Raw genomic sequence first — 22,500 nt, 5'->3', positions numbered from 1 at the left:
AGTAAAAAGCGCATGTGTGTGTGTGTGTGTGTGTGTGTGTGTGTGTGTGTGTGTGAGAGAGTGTGTGTGGAGCGTACCATGTGGCCTTCACTGGCACAATGGAGAATACAATGCAAGACCGAAATGCCCAGCGCATATGCTGGAGTGAGTGTGTGTGTGTGTGTGTGTGAGTGTACCATGTGGCTTTCACCGGCACAATGGAGCATACAATGCAAGACTGAGATGCCCAGTAAACGGAGTGTGCGTGGTGTGTGCGATAGCATTGAGTGTGTATGTGTCGCGTGAGTGTGTGTGTGTGAGTGTGTGTGGCGAGTGTTGTGTGTGTGTACCATGTGGCTTTCACTGGCACATTGAGAATACAACGCTTAGAGACTAAAAATGCTCGAATCAACATCTTTGATGAGTGTGTCTTGCATGTGTGTGTGTGTGTGTGTGTGTGTTAATGGTGTTATTGAGTGTACCATGTGGCTTTCACTGGCACAGTGGAGAATACAACGCAAGACCGGAAATGCTAAGAATGCTTTCGTGTTGAGTGTGAGATGTGTGTGTGTGTGTGTGTGTGTGTGTGTGTGTGTGTGTGTGTGAGAGTGTGTGTGTGAGTGTACCATGTGGCTTTCACTGGCACAATGGAGAATACAATGCAAGACTGAGATGCTCAAGTGCATATCACGCAGGAGTGTGTGTGTGGACGGGAGGAGTGAGTGTGTGTGTGTGAGTGTACCATGTGGCTTTCACTGGCACAATGGAGAATACAATGCAAGACTGAGATGCTCAGTGCACCAGTGTGGGGTTTGAGAGAAAATGGGACTCATCAAGAGATCTGTGTTTGGATGGCTGTGTATGTCTGTATGTGTATGGCTGTGTATATTATTAAATAGTGTGTGTGTGTGTGTGTGTGTGTGTGTGTGTGTGGCGGTCTGTGCATATGGCCGTAATGCATGGCAGCGTGCGCGATGTCTGAGTGTGTGTACTTGTTCTATGCGAAAGTGCGTATCATGCGTCATGTGAGTGTGTGTGTTCGTCTCTGCGCATACATGCGCATGTCTGAAAGCGCATTATGTGTTAATCTGTCATATATACGCGCAGTGGAGTGTCACGTGACTGTGTGTATGCATGTGTGTGTGTGTGTGTAAGTGTGTGTGAGCCGTGTGTGCGTGTCTGTGTGTATACATGCGCATGCGTGAGTGTGTGCGTGACTGTGTGTATGCATGTGTGTGTGTGTGTAAGTGTGTGTGTGCGTGTCTGTGTGTATACATGCGTATGCGTGAGTGTGTGTGTGTGTGTGTACCTGCATATGCTCCGTAGAGGAGCTGCTGAGGTCGTCCCCCGACTCAGAGTCGTTACGCGACTCACTGCCACTCCACATCCGCCACTCACGCCAGGACTTCGCCGTCCGCCTCCATTTCCCGGCGAATCACCCTCCCGTATGCCCGGCCGTCTGCCCTGAGCGCGGCGACTCACCCTCCCCTGGGCAGCGTGGTGTTGCCACGGTGATTGACGTGGTTGTTGTTGTTGCTGCGGCTCGTTCCTCCCACGCACTCCGCCTGGTTGCGATTGGCGTCCGGCCCGGCCGAGACGGCCGGTGGGGTCAGTTGCCCGGGCGACGGCGAGGGCGTATTAGTCGGCGACGGCCGCGTGGAGTTCTCCGCCACGGGCACGTGCCACTTCCCGCGGCCGGCACTCGCCGCGTTCTCCTGCCCGTGTGTGTGCGTGTGCGTGGCCGACGTGTGTGTGTTCTGGTGGGAGTGTGTGAGCGGTAGCACGGAGGGCTTGCAGGGCGGTGGCAGCAGTGCCCGCTTGACGGGACGCACGTACTGGGCGGGCACGTAGAAGGCTCGGGTGCCCGCCTGCGCCCGCACCTGCCACCAGTCGTCGTTGGTGCGCCGCACCAGCAGATAACGCTCGCCCTGGCGGATGCTGATGGTGCGTTCCTTACATTCGTACGAGTAGTCGTACTCCACCTCCACATACACATCCCCCATCACCTCCTCACTCATGACTGCAGTGTGTCTGTGTGTGTGTGTGAGGGAGACGTTGTACTGTGTGTGTGTGTGTGTGTGTGTGTGTGTGTCTCTGATGTTAATGGCTGTGAGGAGACATCATCAGAGGGCTCTGCAGGGATAGAGGAGAAACAGGTGTCAAAGAAAGACACACACAAACAAGAACAAACATGTACGCACACACACACAACAAGATCCATCTTAAAATTTAATGACACCTTTTTACATGCCTTCATCTCTTCACACTTGAATTAATGCACCAAATAGCCACTCCAGGTCGCAAGGACCCAACGAGTGTCTTTGAAATACGGAACTACCCGGCTAGACCAAACATCGATGTACTGCCTTACCTACCATTTTTGTAATTCAAACAAATAAAACATTTGTTGTAGTATTAAATTGCAAACATCTAACCTGTCAATCTTTGAAATGTCATGGGTGTAAGTTACCTTCCATAATGCTTACGGTTAAAACAGGACATTTGACCACCTCAGTCCTGTTCTAGCCGCATTGCACTGACACCCAGTATGTTTCAGAACAGACTGCAAGATTCGTCTATTTACTTATGAAGCTCTAGGCCACATGGTCGCTCTCTCAGCTGTACATCTGACCTCTTAGTGCCTGATACACCTGCACGTTTATTGAGATATGGTAGCACTGTTCCTGAAGCCCGTCTCAAGACTAAAGGTGATTGGGCATTTAGTGTCAGGGCCCCAAGGCTTTGGCCTATGACCTACCAGAGGAAATCCCAGTCAGTGAGCCCAGTCAGTGACCTCTTTCAAGTCCCTCCTCAAAACACATCTCTATAGAACTTTGTTGCCATTGTACAGCACTTTGTATAACTTGCTTTTTGAAAAGCACTATGTAAATAAAAATTATCATTATTATTCATAATTAATGTTTCAGGACTGCATCCAGTGGGACGACTCAGTATCTGTACCACTGTATTTGTGTGTGTGTGTGTGTGTGTGTGTATGTGCCCGAGTGTGCTATTTGTGTTTGTGTGTGTGTGTGCCCGAATGTGCTATTTGTGTGTGTGTGTGTGTGTGCTTACGTCTGTAACTGTGAAGGTGCATGTCATAGTGTGCCAGTGTTCTGAATTTCTTTGCACCATTATCACCCAAAGGCTCTGTTGCCATGGGATCTGTGTCACCGCGGGAACCCAATCAGCTGTTACACCATGAAAAACAATAAGCACTGCGATTACAGTAGACGTGGAGGGACCATCTCCACATAGCCTAGGCTACTAACACACACACACACACACACACACGCCTTTCCTTGTTGAAAACACTGATTCTGCATGGCAGAACCGCTGATGGCTATGACATCTATGATTAAATCAACTGTGTGTGTGTGTGTGTGTGTGTGTGTGTGTGTGTGTGTGTGTGTGTGTGTGTGTGTGTGTGTGTGTGTGTGTGTGTGAAGAATGGAGAAATGATAATGTCTGTACCCTGTGGGTGTGTGAGGGCAAGTGTGTGTGAGCGGGTGTGAATCATTTGTTCCAAATACAAACACATAGAGGAGCACAGAGACAGACAGACAGACAGACAGACAGACAGACAGACAGACAGACCAGGGCTCCAGGACTATACATGCTTCCACTTTCTCTTCTATGTTTGTCTTCTCCTCTGATCTCTCTCCCTCATCCAGCCCTAGACTTGCAGAAGAGAGGAAACAGGAGCAGGTGCACCCTTTAAATACAGTGTGTGTGTGTGTGTGTGTGTGTGTGTGTGTGTGTGTGTCTGTCTGAGAGAGGGGTTCCTCTTATGAAACCAGATACATAGCGTCTAAATTCACAGGCCCATTCCTACACTGTGTGTTTGCGCCTCTGCCAGACACTGAGGACGTTACTCATATTACTGTGTGCAACAAGACACCTTAAACCATCGAATACTCTCTCACACACACACACACACTTCACTCTGAGAGGGCAGCTCTGAAGCTACTGCCCGCATGATGGCAAATGTACTACATAAAGTGAGAACAGAGGCTAAAAAAGGCAGACATACTGTACATACGATCACCCACTTCCTGACTGCTATATAGAGGGAGCAAACACGGGCAGGCACAGACCAGGAGGTAGAAACACACACACACACACACACACACACACAGGAGGTAGACCAGGCTCGCATTGTGGTTGCAAACTCTAACCATGCTGAAGGGCCGCAGTGATCGGCAGTACACGGCAGCACTTGAGTCTGATATGGAGAGCTTCCTCCACACATAAACACACACACTGAGAGAGAGAGAGAGAGAGAGAGAGAGAGACAGACAAAAACAGAGAGGGAGAGAATGAGAGATAGAGAGAGAAATAGATAGAGAAAGAGAGAGAGACAGAAACACAGAGAGAGAGAGAGAGAGAGAGAGAGAGAGAGAGAGAGAGAGAGAGAGAGACAGAGAGAGACAGAGAGAGAGAGAGAGACCTCTCCTACCAACCTGGTCCACAACCAACATTTTCTACTAACACATACTAACACCCAAGGCGTGCAAGACCAGGTCCAAATTACCCAACATACTCCACCAAAGCAAATTTCCTCATATTTAAAAGATAATTATTATCAACATTGGCAATCAAAAACCAAATCACAAAGCAAAATGCAATGCTATTTGGCCCTAAACAGAAAGTATACACTTGCAAATTACCTGACTAAAATTAAAGAAACCAATTTGAGAAACATTTTGACGAAATACAGACTCAGCAACCACCGCTTAGCAATAGAAACTGGCAGACACAAGAAAACCTGGCTGCCCAAAGAGGAACGCTTTTATAAGCAGTGCAATGGCAATGTTGTTGAAACTGAACTCCATTTCTTAACAGAATGCAAAACATTTCAAGCAATCCGTGAAATCTACTTCCCAAAATTTGAAGAAAAATATCCTAATTTTATGACTCTACCAATCCAAATTACCTTTTATTTTGGGTGAAGACAAATCCAGCTGTATCATAGCTGCCCAGTACATCCTTGCCTGTCACCAACTGAGGGACAGTGAGTGACTTACATTGAACCTACCTTTGTACTATATCCTCACACAGAAACACACATGCACGCACACACACACACACACTGATATATCTCTAGCCACACACACACGCATCCAGTGTTTCCCACAGAATTAAATTCTATTTGTGGTGGTAGGGTTGCTGAATTAACTTGAATGCAACAGTTTAACAAATTAGCGCAGTGTGGTTATGATGCTAACCAGATTTAAGCACAATTTAGCACAACCTGGAAAATCATTGTGTGGTGGTCAATGTTGATATTGTGGTGGGCCGCCACAAATAAGTCAATGTATAGGAAACACTGTGCACCCTCACTATCCTCTGTTTAAAAATGAAATGACATTACGATAATTTATACTATAGGCTGCCTATATAAATGTCTGTTTAGGCACATAATTCACTGTTACATTCCTTGTCTGTTGTTATGTCCATGTCTTATACCTGTATGTTCAATGTAGAATTGCTTTGGCAATACAAATGTCTAACTATTTGTCATGCCAATAAAGCAATTCTTTGAGACAGAAACAGAGAGAGAGAGAGAGAGAGAGAGAGAGAGAGAGAGAGAGAGAGAGAGAGACAGAGAGAGACAGAGAGAGAGAGAGAGAGAGAGAGAGAGAGAGAGAGAGAGAGACAGAAACAGAGAGAGAGACAGAAACAGAGAGAGAGACAGAAACAGAGAGAGAGACAGACAGAGAGAGGGGGGGGAGGGCTGGTCTGAATAGCTAACTGGACGGAGACCTTGCTAAGAGCTGTGCACCAAGATAACAGAGTGTGAGCCCTTCAACTCCAGGACAGCCTGTTCCTCACAACACACTACTACACTGCATTGAGCCTCGCTTACTATGGGGTGGGTGTGTGTGTGTGTGTGTGTGTGTGTGTGTGTGTGTGTGTGTGTGTGTGTGTAAGACAGAGAGTGAGAGTGAGAGAGAGAGAGTGAATAGGGGGAGAACAACGTAGTAACCTTTTAAGAAGTCCTTGATCCATGTGATCCATGTTTTCCATGTTAACGCGACAATACACTACACTGCTTAGTCTATTGCACACAGGCACACAGGATGAAGAGAGAGTGTGTGTGTCGGTTTGTATATAAAGGATAAAAGTGTGAAAATGGACCATATAGCATTAGGAGTGTAGGCAAATACAGCAAAGAGGAAATGACCCGTGTACTCCACTGAGACACGCACACATCTTTAGCTTGAGGGGAGGAAGTATCACACAGTCTCACACACACACACACACACACACACACACACACACAATTGCATTTCAAGTTCATGTTGCTGGTACACCGTACATCTCTGAGCTGCAGTAAAGTCTGTCCTCCTGGTGCTCAATGCCAGCACAGTCTAAAGGAATGAAGACACCAGCTCTGCAGCCAGCTTCCAATACATAAGCACCGCTATGTGCATCTAAGAGTTCTCTATGGTGTCTTTAAGAGCTGGTCCACAGATGCTGTGCCATTGTGTGTGTGTGTGTGTGTGTGTCAGGGTGGGGGCTGCTCTCTTCTAGTCAGCAGCATATGCCTCAGACATCTGTGATTCAGACTCCTGCTGGACCTGACCTTTGTTTGGGCACGTCTGCGAGTGAGTCTTGTCCTCTGTGAACCATCCATATGGATTTTCTGTGTAAAGTCTGAACACAAAAAGCACCTTCTTCGGGTAAGAACTCTTACCCAGGCTATTCTTACACTGCTTTTAGCCTTGGCGCATTAAAGGAGTACCGTGGAGTTACATCAGAGAGAGAGAGAAAAAGGGAGAGGACAGTGCAGTAGCAGCAGCAGCAGCAGCAGCCATCGCGAGGCGTGTAATCTCCCATATCTGCTCCTCGCGACCACATGAGCAGCACACAGGCTACACAGTGGATGGCGTGCGCTCCGCGTGCTTTTGTTCCAGCGGCTGATTCAAAACAGCCGCATCGCGAACGTGCCCAACATGTGCGAAGGAATCTCGGACGTTCCGTCACGTCCGTCAAGCAATCGATCACCCCTCGGTATCTTTACGGTTTCAACCCCATCGACTCGAAAGGGCCATCAATCATTCCCAGTATAGCCTCCTCTCCCACTGTCACACACCCACACAAACACACACATCTAGGGACAAACTGCGGGCGTGGGCTTTTGAAGACCACCGCATCCGAAGGTCTAGATAACAGGTTCATTTTGCACGCTTTGCGCTCTTTATCCAAGCGGTAGTTCATTCAGCAGCATAGGCTAGCCTATAGGTTCTAGTACCGGAGCTGTTGGGCGAAGACACAAGCCACCTAGTCGCGACACAATGCGGATGCCTCAGCGTCCGTAGAGGTCCTGAGTGTCATTGTCTGTGGAGTTTGTGGTGAAACCTGCGACTGGATCTGACCGCGAAGCAGCAAAATGGGCTCAGGCAGCTTACCACACCACCATCAACCGCATGCCGCGGACCACAAAACCTGTTCCAGGGAACGTCGCCAGGGAAACCCGGATAAACTTCCACATATCTTTTCATCGTGACCCACAAGCCCTGCAGAGTGCGTTCCAGTCCCATCGTTTACAGGGCAGGGGCACACGTAAATTAAATCGCATATATAATAGTAGAGGCTTAGACGAACCGCTGCGCCCTGGACTTATGTTAAACACTGCATAGGTCAGCTTCCCTGTTGAGCCAACAGTGTAACCAGATCTGCGAGAGCGGCGACTGGCAGTGTCGTGAACCGCTTGCTTGCGGTAGGCTTCCCTACAATCAGTTGTGGGCTAGTTTTGGGGTGTAGAGCATCATCTCTCGGAAAAGCGAGCGTTTTAAGTCTACGCACTTACCGGGTCGAAAGGCGGCTCGTTCCTCTCCCAACCGAGCGCTGCTCCGGGCAGAACAGCTTTTTCAGATGAACTTTTTTCTCTGTCGAGAAATCCCGAGTCAGCGCGCACCCAGGACAAAACACTGGCTGCTCCTGTGCCTCGTTTCCACCCGGACTCAAGCGCGCCGCTACTGTGTGCGCGCTCCCTGAGCTTCTCGTCTGCTCTCTCGTGTTGCTAGGGGTCGCGGCAGGGGCGAGCCCTCTGGTGGTCTTGCGGCGATATTGCTCTTCACAGTGAAACTCCGCAGCATTCACACTCCCATCACCACCACGACACGACCAATTCCGTTCATCACTCGACCTCCACTAGCCCAATTTTAGAACAACAGTTTATGGGCTGGGTCACAGCTATGCTGTTCGTTCTGATAAATAGGCTACCAGGGAGGTTTGTGGAACCAATGGTGACTTGAGGAGCCGTCACGGTCATCTGTTCTCATTCATGGCCCAGTTTGATCAACTGGGTCAAAATGAGAATTCTTAATTAAACAGTAGCTTAGGCGCAACTGCGATATTTTGGGAGATAACCCAGGAACCGGTGGCGGCGTTCCTTCCTGCAAACGTTAATTGAGTTGCCACAATCCGCATCTCACCTCCACCTTATTTAATAAGTAAATCCAAAGGTCTTACTTTACCAACGTGTAGTCACCAGTCTGGCTGGTAACTAACACTGTAGATGTTAAGTCAACACAACACGTCATTGTCCTAATTATAAAGAGGCCCTTTATAAGTATCACATTACATTATTATGTAACTTTGTTGTAATGATTTTAAAGGCAACGTTAAATGCTGCCCTCTGGGGGTAAGAAGTGGCAACATGGTGTTAAAAAACGGCCTCAGGCAAATAATGTTAAACACAATATTTATCTTTCGCTGCCATTTACTATTTATGAATATGCGCTTTCTCTTCGTCTTCAGGTCCCTGACTTACACCAGTCAATCAGTTTGAGACTTGAATGATGAGTCATTTTTCCAATGAAGGGAAGGGATTTTTATTAAAGATTTCTATACACTTACAGTAATTCACCCATTTACCTGGACATATGCTCACGCAAAGAAGCCAATTCAGTTTATGATTTTTAATCAATACTTAATTCATGTTACATCTTTAAAGGTTATAACTCAATTCCAGCCTACAGTACACCAAATGGATATTTCTTCAGTCTATCCAAAGATCTTTCTCTGCTTCATAGTCACACTCACACAGCGGTCCTGGAGAATGAAAGTAAGAAACACACACATGTGCTCATGCACAACCACACACTCACACACACACACACAAAGACATACATACACATACACACACACACACACACATACACTAACACCAGGAGCCAGATGTAGTGTTGTCAGTATTACTGGATTTAAAAGCAAAGCTCTCTCCCTCACACCACTTCTGTTACAGCAGTTACCATCTCATCTGCACGCACACACGCACACACGCACACACACACTCTTATTCATTTGTCTGGAGAGATGAAGAGATGGAGAGGGAGCACTACTTTGATTAAGTTTATGTTGGACATAAGAAAAAAAAACAATAATATCAATAATTATAACCTAAAAAATAACACGAAGCAGGTAAAAAAATAAAACAAACACACACACTCCCCACAGCTACAGTCTAGAATCACATAGTAATAAATAACTAACCTATGGCAGCTTGGGAGGGCCAAAAATCATCAGGAAAAAAGCAAAGACTACTTAGGAGTTCGACATGCCATTAAAACCCAGCCCCACCTTATTGACCAATGAGAGGCCGGCGTGAGACGTCACATGCAATGCTATTGGTCAAGAAAGGGGGGGGGTGGAGAGAAAAAAACTAAGGATGATCAAGTGTAAAACCCTCCTTTCATTTACCCATCAACACAGATACACACACACACACATGCGCCAGAAGGACAAGAGTTTACAGAAATCAAAGACAACACACAGAAATAATATTCCAAGCGCTAGTGTATGCTTCCACACCAGTAGTGTGTGTGTGTGTGTGACGATCAGTAGTGTATGTGAACGCTGTGTCTGTGCAATAACCTCTGCGTATGTATGCGTGTTTGTGTGTGCATATGTGACTACTCATCTGTGTCACCTGGTGACATGCTCTAGTGCAACACCTCTACTTCCGTGTGTGTGTGTGTGTGTGTGTGTGTGTGTGTGTGTGTGTGTGTGTGTGTGTGTGTGTGTGTGTGTGTCCCGTGACTACGTATTTTTAACGTGTGGTGACGCTCTACGAGGTCCTCTCCATTTAGGAGGAAACCCTGTTTCTGAAACATACGGAGAGAAAGGGCGAGAGAGAGAGAGTGAGAGAGAGAGAGAGAGAGAGAAGACAGTACATTGTATGAGATGGAAGCCTCTACTACTTGAGATTTCACTAACATTTCTTTTTTCTTTTATGTCATTCTACTCTTTCTCTGATTCTTCTCATCATTTGATCTTTATTTCTTCCCCAGATCCGTTTATGTACATTCAGTTTGGCTTGGTGCAGACGCTGGAGACTGTGCAGAGGGACAAATCTACACACTACACACACACACACACGCAGGCACACACATACACACCACACACTTGCTACACCCACACATTTGGGCATGAGTCATGCAGATTTGCGTGTGTCCACACATACACACATACACGCACTCTCGCATGCATGCTACACCCATACATTATATGGGAATGTGCCATGCAAATCCAAGCACGCACACACACACACACTCACACACACACACTCTAGCACACCTAGGGCAACATGTCCCTGTGTGTAGTGAAGTCCGATGTGTGTTTAAATACGTTGGAGTGAGGGGACCTTACGTACGTACATACATACATACATACATACATACATACATACATACATACATACGTACATATATCAGACTGTACATACAATTTAGGTCAGATCAGTGTTTGTACATGAGTCCTTCATGTCTATCGCTCTCTCTCGTTCTTACACACACACACACACACACAGAGTCCAGTGTGTCTGACACAAGTCATGCCTTGACTGACATCTGCCTCTTCAGCTGGAGCTGTAAAGATGGAGAGAGGGAGAGGGAGAGAGAGAAAGAGAGAGTGTGTGAGAGAGAGAGTGAGAGGAGAGAGAGAGAGAGAGAGAGAGAGAGAGAGTAAGTAAAATATAAATCAAATAACATTGTAAGTAAATAAGTCTTTTGAATAACTTGGATATCTGAAGTAAAACCGAAGTTCAACACCACCCACTTCTTGTCCTGCTTGACTCCTCCACGGATGCTCATGGCTGATTGGTTGTTCTGGAAGATCCCTCCCCCTGGGCGTGTGACACCTGGGTGGGTGGGGGAGGCGATGGGAGGCTGGCCTGGCCGAATGGGCTTGGCTAAGGGAGAGATCAGGGGACACATGAGTGTGTGTGTGTGTGTGTGTGTGTGTGTGTGTGTGTGTGTGTGTGTGTGTGTGTTAGAATATAGAGTGATGCACTGACGCTTACGTTTTCGTCTTTGTGAGCGGTCATGCTGTCTGTGTGTGTGTAGGTGTATACACACCATGTCAGTGCTTTCTTGTAAAGTGTGTATATATGTGTGCGTGTGCGTGCGTGTGAACCCTCACCGATCTGGGCTGAGTGGCCCCTCCTGGCCATGTTCTTGGCGCGGACGGCCTCTTTGATGCGGTCCACCTCGGTCTGGTAGCGCTTGCGGTCGCGCGCCGCGTTCTCTTTGGCCTCCTTGAGCGCCGTCTCCAGGGCCTTGACCCTCTCGGCTGTGGCCCGCAGGCGCTTCTCCAGCTTGGGCAGCTCGCAGCGCAGGTCAGCGTTATCGCGCACCAGCTGGAGGAGGAGGAGGAGGACGAGAGGAGGAAGAAAGAACAGAGGTGAAGGGGGAGAGAGAGAGAGAGAGAGAAAGAAAGAAAGAAAGAAAAGAAAGAAAGAAAGAAAGAGAGAGAGGGGGAGAGAGAGAGAGAGAGAAAGAAAGAAAGAGAGAGGGGGGGTGAAGGAAGGAAGAACAGAGGTGAAGGGGTAGAGAGAGAGAGAGAGAGAGAGAGAGAGGGGGAGTGAAGGAAGAACAGAGGTGAAGGGGTAGAGAGAGAGAAAGAGAGAGGGAGAGAGAGAGACAGAGGGAGAGAGAAGAGAGAGAGGCAGAGAGAGAGAGAAAGAGAGGGAGAGAGAGAGAGAGGGGAGTGAAGGAAGGAAGAACAGGTGAAAGGGATAGAGAGAGAGATGGGGTGGTCTCATTTGAGATAAAGGTTGTCAGGGTGCTCAATCCTAAAAAGTCCTTGTTGTCTAAACAGCAGCACATTGCATTTATTTGCCACTTGTCAATGCACCCAAAGCACTTGGGTGCTTTTTGTTAGTTGGGTGCTCTTTGGGTTGGGCATTATTAATGTGTTCCTTCAGACATGGCCATTCAATAAATTATTCATTTTATTTTCATTTTTAATTTAATTAAATTTAATTTATGGAGTGCCTTGGTCTGGCGACTCTTCTTGTTTCCTTAACGATAAGTGTTGAGAAGCACAAAGTAGTAGCTTTGAAAAGTTTGAAACACACCACACTTTGGCCCTCATTCATCAATTTGAATGTGAGCGCTCGAATCTCACGTTAAGTCTCAACTCGTGTACGCAAGTTTTTGAGGCGGCATAGCACGGTGCAGCAGTAAATCGGCGGAGGATTGGAAAGTTGAAGAGTTGAATTCATGGAATACCTTGGACCTAAGGCTTCTCCTGCACATTTGTAGCCTACTTGCCGTAATGTAGCCTGTTATGTTGCACATTTGATAGGATAGCCATATAGGCTATGCGGAGAGGATTACTTTGTCTTTGGAAAACGCAACAGTCATAAATTACTTTTTATTATTTTCAAAGGACAAATGGCAGTGTCGTATGATTTTGTAATGAATGTATTTGTAGTATGATGCATTCTCTCTTTCTTGCTGTCACTTTTGTAGCTGTCAAAATTAACAAGGTTCAGCTGGATTTGCAACGTCACTGAGGCCATCTTGAGGTCACAAATGTTTCTCTTTTCGACGTATAATGCACCTCCATGTCGTAAATTCTAGGGGCGAGGCCTTTAAAACAAACATATATAGGGGCTTGATATTTAAATGACGCTTGTTTCCAGCCGCCACACTTATCAACAAATGTTTATTCTTACGCTGGAATTGGAATGATAAGAAAGTTTCATGAATCACACGTTAGCCCTGTCGTAAGATGATTTCTGCGCTCAGATCTACGCTGGTTTTTACACTCGGTTGATAAATGAGGGCCATTGTGTGTGTCTGGATAAGTGTGTGTTGTTGTGTGTTTGGTGATGGTGTGCTGGTGAGGACACATACTTGTTTGTGGACTTTGGTCAGCTGTTCTAAATTGTTCTCCAGGAAAGAGATCTTCTGTTTCTGAGCAGCGCTGCCTCCAGTGTCGTCAGAGTCCATCTCTGCGCTCTACACACACACACACACACACACACACACACACACAGTTAATAGAGGGGTCGCCATCACATGTCCATGGTGGCAAGCAAGTCTGCTAAAAAGGGTCTTACTTTCATTCAAAGTCACATTTATAAACCCAGAACAAACACACACACACACACACACACACACACACACGTTCCTACCTTTTTAACTCTTGTGGCCAGATCCTGCACAAACAGCTTCCTGAGGTTGTGCAGTGTCTGCAGCTCCTTAGCCTGAAACACACACACACACACTATAAGTGTTAGATCCAAACACATACATCACACAAATATTCACACTGAAAAAATGACCCAACATAAATCAGCCACACACACACACACACACACACACACACACAAAGCACACATAGTGACTCACCACTGTCTCCTCCAGTCCCTTCAGGTCCTGCCTGGCTTGCTCCCTTCTGTCCTGCATCACCCTACACACACACATTACACATTACACATTTGGTTTGGCCTGTTTTGACGGCTTTGCTGAGAAAAGTCTTTGAGCAACACCAGAAGGGCACTGCTATCTCATTATCCTGCCCCCTTGTTCCATTCATTCTGTGTGTGTGTGTGTGTGTGTCTTACGTGAGATCATGCAGCTTGCGGCTCTTCTCCTGGTCTCTTTTCTGTGTGTGTGTGTTTGTGTGTCTTAGTCTTACGTGAGATCATGCAGCTTGCGACTCTTTTCCTGGTCTCTTTCTGTGTGTGTGTGTGTGTGTGTGTGTGTGTGTGTGTGTGTGTGTGTGTGTGTGTGTGTGTGTGTGTGTGTGTGTGTGTGTGTCTTACGTGAGATCGTGCAGCTTGCGACTCTTTTCCTGGTCTCTTTCTGTGTGTGTGTGTGTGTGTGTGTGTGTGTGTGTGTGTCTTACGTGAGATCGTGCAGCTTGCGGCTCTTCTCCTGGTCGGTGGATTTGAGTTTCTCGTGCTCCACTCTCAGACGTTCCTGTTCCAGCATGATCTTCTGGTTTAGACTGAAACACACACACACACACACAAAACACACACACACACACACACACACAGAGAAAATCAATAACAATAACACTTAAATTTACAGCAAAATAAAAAAGATTGTTTTTATTGTCATTCCCAGTTCTTCTGTACAACTCATACTTGTGTATGGGTCACTACTATTTCATCAGGTCCCTTTCCACAGGTGTATAAAATCAAGCATCTTGATTATCAATGCAGACTGCATGGTGCTTGATTAATACACCTGTGGAAAGGAACCTGATGAAACCCATGAATAAGTGTGTGAGCAATGGTGTGTGTGTGTGTGTGTGCGTGTGCGTGTGCGTGTATGTGTGTGTGTTCTTACTCCTGTAACTCGGTGATGAGTTTCTCCTTAATGTCCAGTTCGTCCCTCAGGCTGCTGATCTGTTTCTGGTGGGCCTCTCTGTGGCTGTGAATCTGCTTCTCCACAGCCTCCTACACACACACACACACACACACACACACACACACACACAGAAACGTACGCACATACGAATTTAACAAATACACAACAAACAGAGTTAGCAGCATCCTGTAGCCGATATATACGATGCCAGTTTGGACGGAGATGGACATTACTCTGGTTTGGCCTTACCTTAACCTCATTGGCTGTCTGAATCTCATTCTCCTTCTCCATGGCGTGGACTTTTTCTACACAAGACAAACACACAGGGACAATGTGTCATTGTGCAACATCACAAGATTTTTTTCGTGAGTTTGTTTAAAAGGCTTTACGGGAAAAGGCTCCTGAGTCACTGTTGGCCAAGTTTGACTCGTTTGCTGTTGGGGTGACTCGCTGGCCTGCTTTTGTAATTGTGTGTGTGTCTACCTGTGAGAACTCTGTGCAAAGCTGACTGTTATTCAGTGTGCTGTTTGTTAGATGTATGAGTGAGTGTGTGTGAAGTGTGCATACCCTGTGCACTGATCTTGACCAGCTCCTCGTTGAGGGAGTCCACATTCTCCTCCAGCTGCCTCTTCTTCTGTTCCACATTCTGCAGGTACTCTGTCAGAGACTTAATCTTAGCCTCGTGCTGAGAGAGAGAGAGAGAGAGAGAGAGAGAGAGAGAGAGAGAGAGAGAGAGAAAGAAAGAAAGAAAGAAAGAAAGAAAGAAAGAAAGAAAGAAAGAAAGAAAGAAAGAAAGAAAGAGAGAGAGGGAGAGATAGAGAAAGTGGGGGGGTGAGAGAGAGGGAGAGAGAGAAAGAGAGAAAGAAAGAGAGGGAGAGAGGAAGAGAGGGAAAGAGAGAGGGAGAGAGAAAAAGAATGCTGTTAGAGTGAATGTCACATGACCTCTATGACCTGACTCCACACCCCCGTAGTCGCCATAACAACAACAACAAAAACATTCAGCAACAGAGGGCAAAGCAGCTCAGGGTATTGAGTATTGGGGGGAAAGAAGTGTGAATCAGAATAATTCCTGTGTGCATTAGGGCTAGTCCACACGTACCAAACCGATCTTTTTTTCCCTCCATCTTCCCTGGAACCGAACGCAGGTACAAATAACCTCCTTTACTTTCTTTGGTTGTAGGATAGTCCGCGATTCACATTAGTTTTGGCTATCACCGCAAATGCATAGGCTACTAAACGCCTTCTGGGTCTACCCGTTAGGGCTATTCTGTCGCCACATTTATAATATTGCTATAATACCTTAAGCTAGTAACAGTCGACACTTTTGCCTGCATCAAATCGCAAGATTCGTGATTTAGTGCAGATCTACCATAGGCTTAACATGAATTACGCTGCCTTTGTATGCTCATATCTGACTTCACTAGACTATGAATGCATGTATTTATGTTGTAAGACATGTAAAAATAAATGAATGACACACGCCACTACGACAAATTAATTTAAACTTACAATCGCGACTCCCTAATAACTTTTGACTATAGTTCTCTCGCGTCACCGACGATAGCCCCTGAAATGCATCAAGAAAACACAGGGGAAAACACTGTTCCGTCCACCAAGTCATGATAATGATCTTCTCATGAAGTCATGAGAATGAGTCATGATTGGCGCTGCGCATTTATCCTACTGAGTGCAATCGTAGGTAATGTCATGTATGAAAACTAGTATTGTTAGGCAAAACTATAAGTGACAAGTCCAGGGAAGCTGAGGTGTGGCGATGACATCATCAATACGCAGGTATGCGGTTTCGCCGTCCAAACGAACTCACAAAGGCTAGGGTTTCAGATTTTTCCACCCTGATAAGTGCGGTTTCGGGCAGTGCGTTTACAGGATTCGTTTGGACGATCGGCCAAAACGAAGCAAAACCAGTGCGTTTAACCCAAAAAGCGTCTGAGTGTGGACGGGGCCTTACTTATTCCTGCCCTGGCACTCAGACCAGCTGGAGCAACAAAGCAATGTGAGGTGAAACACTTAGGTTTGTAGAGCTGGGTTTGGGGGTAGACCCTGAGAGCCATCCCAGTCAAGATAGTCATCATACAAAACAACTAAAGGTGACCAGACCCCTGATGGTATTCATTAACATTTAGAGTGTAGGAGGGTCAGCCCTTCAACCTATACATCTTCAAACAGAGTTAGAACTCCCTTTTTTGTGTGTAACATACTTCAAGGATATTCCAGTTTCGTTACAGATACGGGTGAATCCTTCTGGTGAAGCTTGTGTTTCCCCTTTGATGCGTATCATTGAGAATAAAGCCTGTTTTCTGATTTACCATCATTCTGACTAAGTCTCCAGATAGCTGTGGTACTAGAAATATGGCCATCAGGAGTGATCCCTCATCCTCAACACAAGGCTTAATCACGCGCATTACGGCAGGATGCTGTGGGGGTGGAGGAGTCATAAAGGGGAGGATCACGGGGAGGTGGGTGGAGGAGTCATAAAGGGGAGGATCACGGGGAGGTGGGTGGAGGAATAAAGGGGAGGATCACAGGGAGGTGGGTGGAGGAATAAAGGGGAGGATCACGGGGAGGTGGGTGGAGGAGTCATAAAGGAAGGATCCGCGGGAGGGGGTGGAGGAATAAAGGGGAGGATCACGGGGAGGTGGGTGGAGGAATAAAGGGGAGGATCACAGGGAGGTGGGTGGAGGAATAAAGGGGAGGATGGAAATGGAGGGGGGGTAAGATGAGGAAGGTGAAGAGAAGTGAAGAGCTCTGAGGAGCCGAGAGGAATGGATGGACAGACATGTGGAGAGATCCTACATGGCACACACACACACAGATATGGACAGAGATATGATGGATGGATGGATGGATAGTGATAAAAGAAGGTCAGCTAGATGGATGGATGAATGGATAGATGAATAGATGGATGCATGGATAGAGTGATAAAAGAAGGTCAGCTAGATGGATGGATGGATGGATGGACATATGAAAGGACAAGCAAGCGGCCAGACTACTGCTGGATGTTGGGATGGGAGGATGAGTGGGAGGGCAGGAGGACTGATTGATTGGCTGACGGATGATCTACTGAATCCCAAACATGGCGAAGGGCACTGGCTGCTGTGTGATGCTAAGTGATGCTGACTGATGGTGATTGATAATTATGGGATGGCCGCCGGGTGCGTTACCTGGGAGATGCGCAGCTGGCAGGCGGCCAGCTCCTTGTCGTTCTCGTCAATCTTCTTGGTGCTCTCTGATTGGCTGCTCTCCAGCTCCTTCTTCCTCTTGACCAGCGTCTTGACCTCCGACTTCAGCTTGCTGATGAAGAGGCGCGCCACCGTGAACTCCTCATCGATCACACCACTGCCCTCAGGCTGCTGATGGACACAGAGAGAGGGAGAGAGAGAGAGGGCGAGAGGGAGAGAGAGAAGGTGAGAGAGAGAGAGAGAGAGAGAAGGAGAGAAAGAAAGAGGACATATGTCAGAGAGAGGGGGGGGCATTGATAGAGAGAAAGAGAGGGAGAGAGAGGGAAAGAGAAAAGGGAGGAGGGGGTGATGAGAGAGAGAGAGAGAGAGGGAGAGAGAGGTCAAAAACGTACAAGAAAATATATAAGATAAGGAATATGTGCAGGAATGATGCGAGTTCATGAGTAAATGTGTGTGTGTGTGTGTCACAGAATACACTGTAAGAAAAGAGGTTTATTTATAATGCACGTGGCTAAGGATTTGTATTAATGCATTATTGATGTCTCTGTGTTTTCTGGAAAGTGTGTGTGTGTGTGTGTGTGTGTGTGTGTGTACAGTACCTTGACGTCGTTGCTGCCCACTGTGACTCCAATCTCGGCCAGGTCCTTGAGCAGTGATGACATCATCTCGGCGACCCTCTTCCTCTGGTGATTGGTCATCTCCTTCAGCTTCTGCAGCTCTGCATCCAGAGACGCCAGCACGCTCTGACCAATCACAAACATCACAACACAACCTCAGTCAACATCTGACCAATCACATGCTTTAACAATGAACGCTTCATCCTGATCATTCCAAAGCAGTAAATTAAACTTTAATCACACTTAAGCAAACAGTGTTTCTTACGACATTTCTAAACCACTTTCTGTTGTGTGTTCTATTAGCATTCATGTAATAAACTGACCATACTATTACAAATCAGCAGCAAGGCAGTTTCACAGTTTGTGTGTACGTTTGTTTATGTTACACGCACATGTTTCATGCAGTAATTTTATACAGCTACTGGTGTGTGTGTGTGTGTTTCCCTTACGGCCTTCTTGCTGAGCTCCTCACTGAGTGTCTACAGTTTGTGTGTGTGTGTGTGTGTGTAGGGATCGAACGATATGGATTTTTTTTCCATCAGCCTTAGCCGATGACCGATACAGGCTGCCGATTTTCTTGAGCCGATATTTGGAGCCGATACTGCTTTTGCTCCCTCAATTTACATCATACAAATGACACATAATTACACAAATGATGATAACAAATGTTTTAAGTCTCAATTTAAAAAAGGAACATTTATTGAACTTATGGATGGGTGCACTGCATATGGTTAACTGTGCAAGGGTAAAAGGCTTTCATCAACCTCTTACAACACAGCCTTGATGATGCATTGCTTGCTGACATATTATAAGACATAATTCAGGTCATCACAAAATGTCCTTTGTCAACACATTTAAATAATTTAAGAAAACAATAAGCCTGAAAAGTAGCTATTGAAATAAAGTGCTTGATTTGTAATTTAAGACTGCATGGTTTCAATTTTTCTATGTCTATATTTTTCTAAAAAAAGCAGCCAGAATTGTCAACCACAGAACATAAATCAGCAGAGGAAAATAACGTGGTGTCAGATGTTTCTGTTCTAAACGGCATCAACGTTAAAAGGAAAAAAAAACATATCTCTCAAAGTTTTAAAAAGCTCTCCTTCAGGTAGTAGAGCAATCTCATAACGCCAGGATGCGGTGTCCTACTGAGTGAGACAGACCAGACGCACACACAAACTTCTGTTTGGTAGCTGACGAAAACTCAACCACCATTGAACTGGATCAAAGTCCTTTTAGGCAAGTCCCTCCACTCGGCGGCCATATACCAACGTTTTATGGGCACTCATCGGGCACAGTCTTTGGGTCGAACTGCGCAAGGCTTCACGACACCAATCTTGCTACAGCGGCGAGATCACAACACATGATTGGCACATGTCTTCACAACACACCATATGATTGGCTCAATGTATTCACATCACACCACATGATTGGCTCAATGTATTCACATGTCGACGCTTTGCCGGTGGAAGGGGTGGGATATGTGTAGACAACGGCCATATTGGCGTGACAAACTAGCCCCATGCATTTCTATGGAGTATTTTTTGAGTGCTGTGTCTCCACATTAGAAAGTCTCTGACTGGATTGATAACGATTGCAAAGGGCTATAAACACAAGTAAGGCACATGTCTGGTACATGATATACATTAACACGAATTAACATTCAACTACGTATAACACGTCTCGTCTATAACACGATGGCAACTCCACCCAGCTCGAAGGGAGAGGGGCAGGGAGACGCACACACCACACGCGTCCAAAACTCAGCCAGGTGGTCGCTGAATAAAACTGCCACAAATACCACGGAACAACGTTGGCATTACTTAATCATATGACCAGTGTTCGTAATGCTACCGCATGCATATGGATAGCCAACAACTTAGCTATTTGCAGCTCCCTAAATACAATGGCAAGCAGTTTTATAGACGAGGCATTCAGCATTAAATAAAGTATCAATCTATCCATCATTCGCGTTTTCCATTTGGACACACAAACTTGCTTCCACTTTCAAAGTGTATGGCAATATTTCAGCTAAGTCAAACAGTTAAAAGATGCTTTGAAAGTTAAAAGTTTACTGTTGTCTTGAAGAGCAGGCTTTCAGCACTCTGATTGTGGGGGAGGGGCAGTCTGCACGTGAATTGCAGCGTCTCCAGCAACACAGAGCTGCCTGTGGACGCCTGTATGTAAATAATGCGGGGAAAAACTATCGGCGAACTCTGCCGCTTATTGGCCGATGCCGATACACGTAAAAAACGCAAATATCGGCCCGATATATTGTATATGTATATATATATATATATATATATATATATATATTTGTGTGTGTGTGTGTGTTTCCCCCTTACGGCCTTCTTGCTGAGCTCCTCACTGAGTGTCTACAGTGTGTATATTTGAGTGTGCGTCTGTAGGTGTGTGTGCGTATATTTTTATTTGTGTGCGTGTGTGTATATATACACACACTTGTGTGTGTGTGTGTGTGTGTGTGTGTGTGTGTGTGTGTGTGTGTGTGCGTGTCCGTCCGTCGGTGTCCTTACGGCCTTCTGGCTGAGCTCCTCGCTGAGCGAGTCGTAGTCGCGGCTCTTGTCCTCCACCTCCTGGCTCTTCTGGTCGTAGTTGACGGCGAGCTCCTCCAGTGCCTGCAGCACCTCCTTCACCTCCTCCTTGCTGGCCTCGTTCTCCTGCTGCAGCCGCGACAGCTCCACGTGCATGCTCTCGTGGTCCCGCCGCGACGACGCTAGCAGCTACACACACACAGAAATATACACACACACAGACACACACACACACACAGACAGACACACAGACACACACAAACAGACAGACACACAGACAGACACAGACACAAACACACACACACACACACACACACACATATATATATATATATATATATGAGCACATATGCAGAAGCCAAACATATTTCTAGGCACACACACAGATGTGTCGGAGCACAAGATTGTTTGCACACGCAAACAAACATGTACAAATACAGTTTTGCATAAAACACTCAATAAAAATACAATCAAACCATTCACAAAACCCAAACTAAATACACCAATAACAAACATAGCTACCCTCACACACACACACACAATCATCGCTCTAAAATAAGAACATGAATGACAAACAGATGCGGATTAACACATTCTCAGGGCAAGGGCGCCCTCTCTCTCTCTCTCTCTCACACACACACACCCCCAATCACGCGAGCCCATTTCAGGCATTTAGGGCGTTTACCTCCTCCTGTTCTAGCATCTGCTGCTTGAGTTTCTCTGCCAACTGAGACTGTTGGTTAATCTCATCATCCTACAGAGAAAGAGAGAGAAGAGAGAGAGAGAGAGAGAGAGAGAGAGAGAGAGATGGAGATGGAGAAAGAGAGAGAGAACAGGGTAAAATAAATGTCTTATTTGAATTTACACACATAGTTCTCAAAACAGCCAGGGACAACACATTTAGGTCATTTTCTTTTTTATTATGACATTTGGTGGTGGTCTCATGTGTGAACTGCCTCATCCTGGATATTAGATATGGACAGATTGTGGCCTCACTAACAAAGAGAAGGTGCAAGAGAGCTAACAAACGTGTTAGCTAAGAGACAACAACAAACAATTCCTAATCAATTACATTTCCAAATTCAGTGCGTTTGATGCCCGCCATTGTGAGTCCATGTCACTTTGAATAAAAGCGTCTGCTAAGTATCAGCCAGTCAACTACAGGGGTTACCAAATTCATCTACGACAATGCTGTCAGGCTCCTACCCGTAACAACAACCAGGCACTCCAGACATCCATCGACGATGTCAGAGACTCCATTCTCTACATTGTAAGTCAGTTTAACATCCAACATTTTAATTGTACAGTATCCTCTGTGTCTGTAGGTAATGTAACGTCCTTGAACTTTTTAATCGTACAATGTCTTTCGGTTACTTGAAAGGCACTTATATAAATAAAAATTAATTCTTATTATTATTATTATCATCAAAATGAGTTTGCAGCCTTTGTTTTGGGGTAAAAGACCTACATAGCACTGCTTTAACACTCTGCACAGTGCATTCTGGAATGATGGGACCTGCCCTCTAGCAGGGAG

The 22,500-nt window shown here is 46.1% G+C and overlaps 2 protein-coding genes across 3 annotated transcripts in view; both read right to left on the bottom strand.

Annotated features, from left to right (window-relative positions):
* Positions 1-8,055, bottom strand: part of arhgap12b (Rho GTPase activating protein 12b) — a 51,669-nt gene extending 43,614 nt beyond the window's left edge. The window contains exons 1-3 of the mRNA XM_048266988.1: positions 7,796-8,055; positions 1,462-2,112; positions 1,289-1,352 (exon numbers count right to left, since the gene is read on the bottom strand). Coding sequence (XP_048122945.1) covers positions 1,289-1,352; positions 1,462-1,997 — 600 coding nt within the window. The 5' untranslated portion in view covers positions 1,998-2,112; positions 7,796-8,055. The remainder of the gene's footprint in view (positions 1-1,288; positions 1,353-1,461; positions 2,113-7,795) is intronic.
* A 751-nt stretch (positions 8,056-8,806) lies between these two features.
* The window catches only part of LOC125309277 (kinesin-1 heavy chain), a 27,317-nt gene continuing 13,623 nt past the window's right edge, over positions 8,807-22,500 (bottom strand). Inside the window, exons 13-26 of one of the 2 annotated variants that reach the window (XM_048266075.1) lie at positions 21,652-21,720; positions 20,949-21,155; positions 18,397-18,540; positions 17,780-17,968; positions 15,165-15,282; positions 14,847-14,902; positions 14,577-14,686; positions 14,128-14,229; positions 13,629-13,689; positions 13,412-13,483; positions 13,131-13,235; positions 11,410-11,626; positions 11,047-11,179; positions 8,807-10,856 (exon numbers count right to left, since the gene is read on the bottom strand). In XM_048266075.1, the coding sequence (XP_048122032.1) occupies positions 10,847-10,856; positions 11,047-11,179; positions 11,410-11,626; positions 13,131-13,235; positions 13,412-13,483; positions 13,629-13,689; positions 14,128-14,229; positions 14,577-14,686; positions 14,847-14,902; positions 15,165-15,282; positions 17,780-17,968; positions 18,397-18,540; positions 20,949-21,155; positions 21,652-21,720 (1,593 nt within the window). In that variant the 3' untranslated portion in view covers positions 8,807-10,846. The remainder of the gene's footprint in view (positions 10,857-11,046; positions 11,180-11,409; positions 11,627-13,130; positions 13,236-13,411; positions 13,484-13,628; positions 13,690-14,127; positions 14,230-14,576; positions 14,687-14,846; positions 14,903-15,164; positions 15,283-17,779; positions 17,969-18,396; positions 18,541-20,948; positions 21,156-21,651; positions 21,721-22,500) is intronic. The other variant, XM_048266076.1, reaches the window with a different exon arrangement.

The sequence above is a fragment of the Alosa alosa genome, chromosome 16 (genome assembly GCF_017589495.1).
Source record: "Alosa alosa isolate M-15738 ecotype Scorff River chromosome 16, AALO_Geno_1.1, whole genome shotgun sequence".
Classification (NCBI taxonomy): Eukaryota; Metazoa; Chordata; class Actinopteri; order Clupeiformes; family Clupeidae; genus Alosa; species Alosa alosa.
Note: the sequence above shows the minus strand (reverse complement) of the source record. Positions and strands in the feature narration are given on the sequence as shown.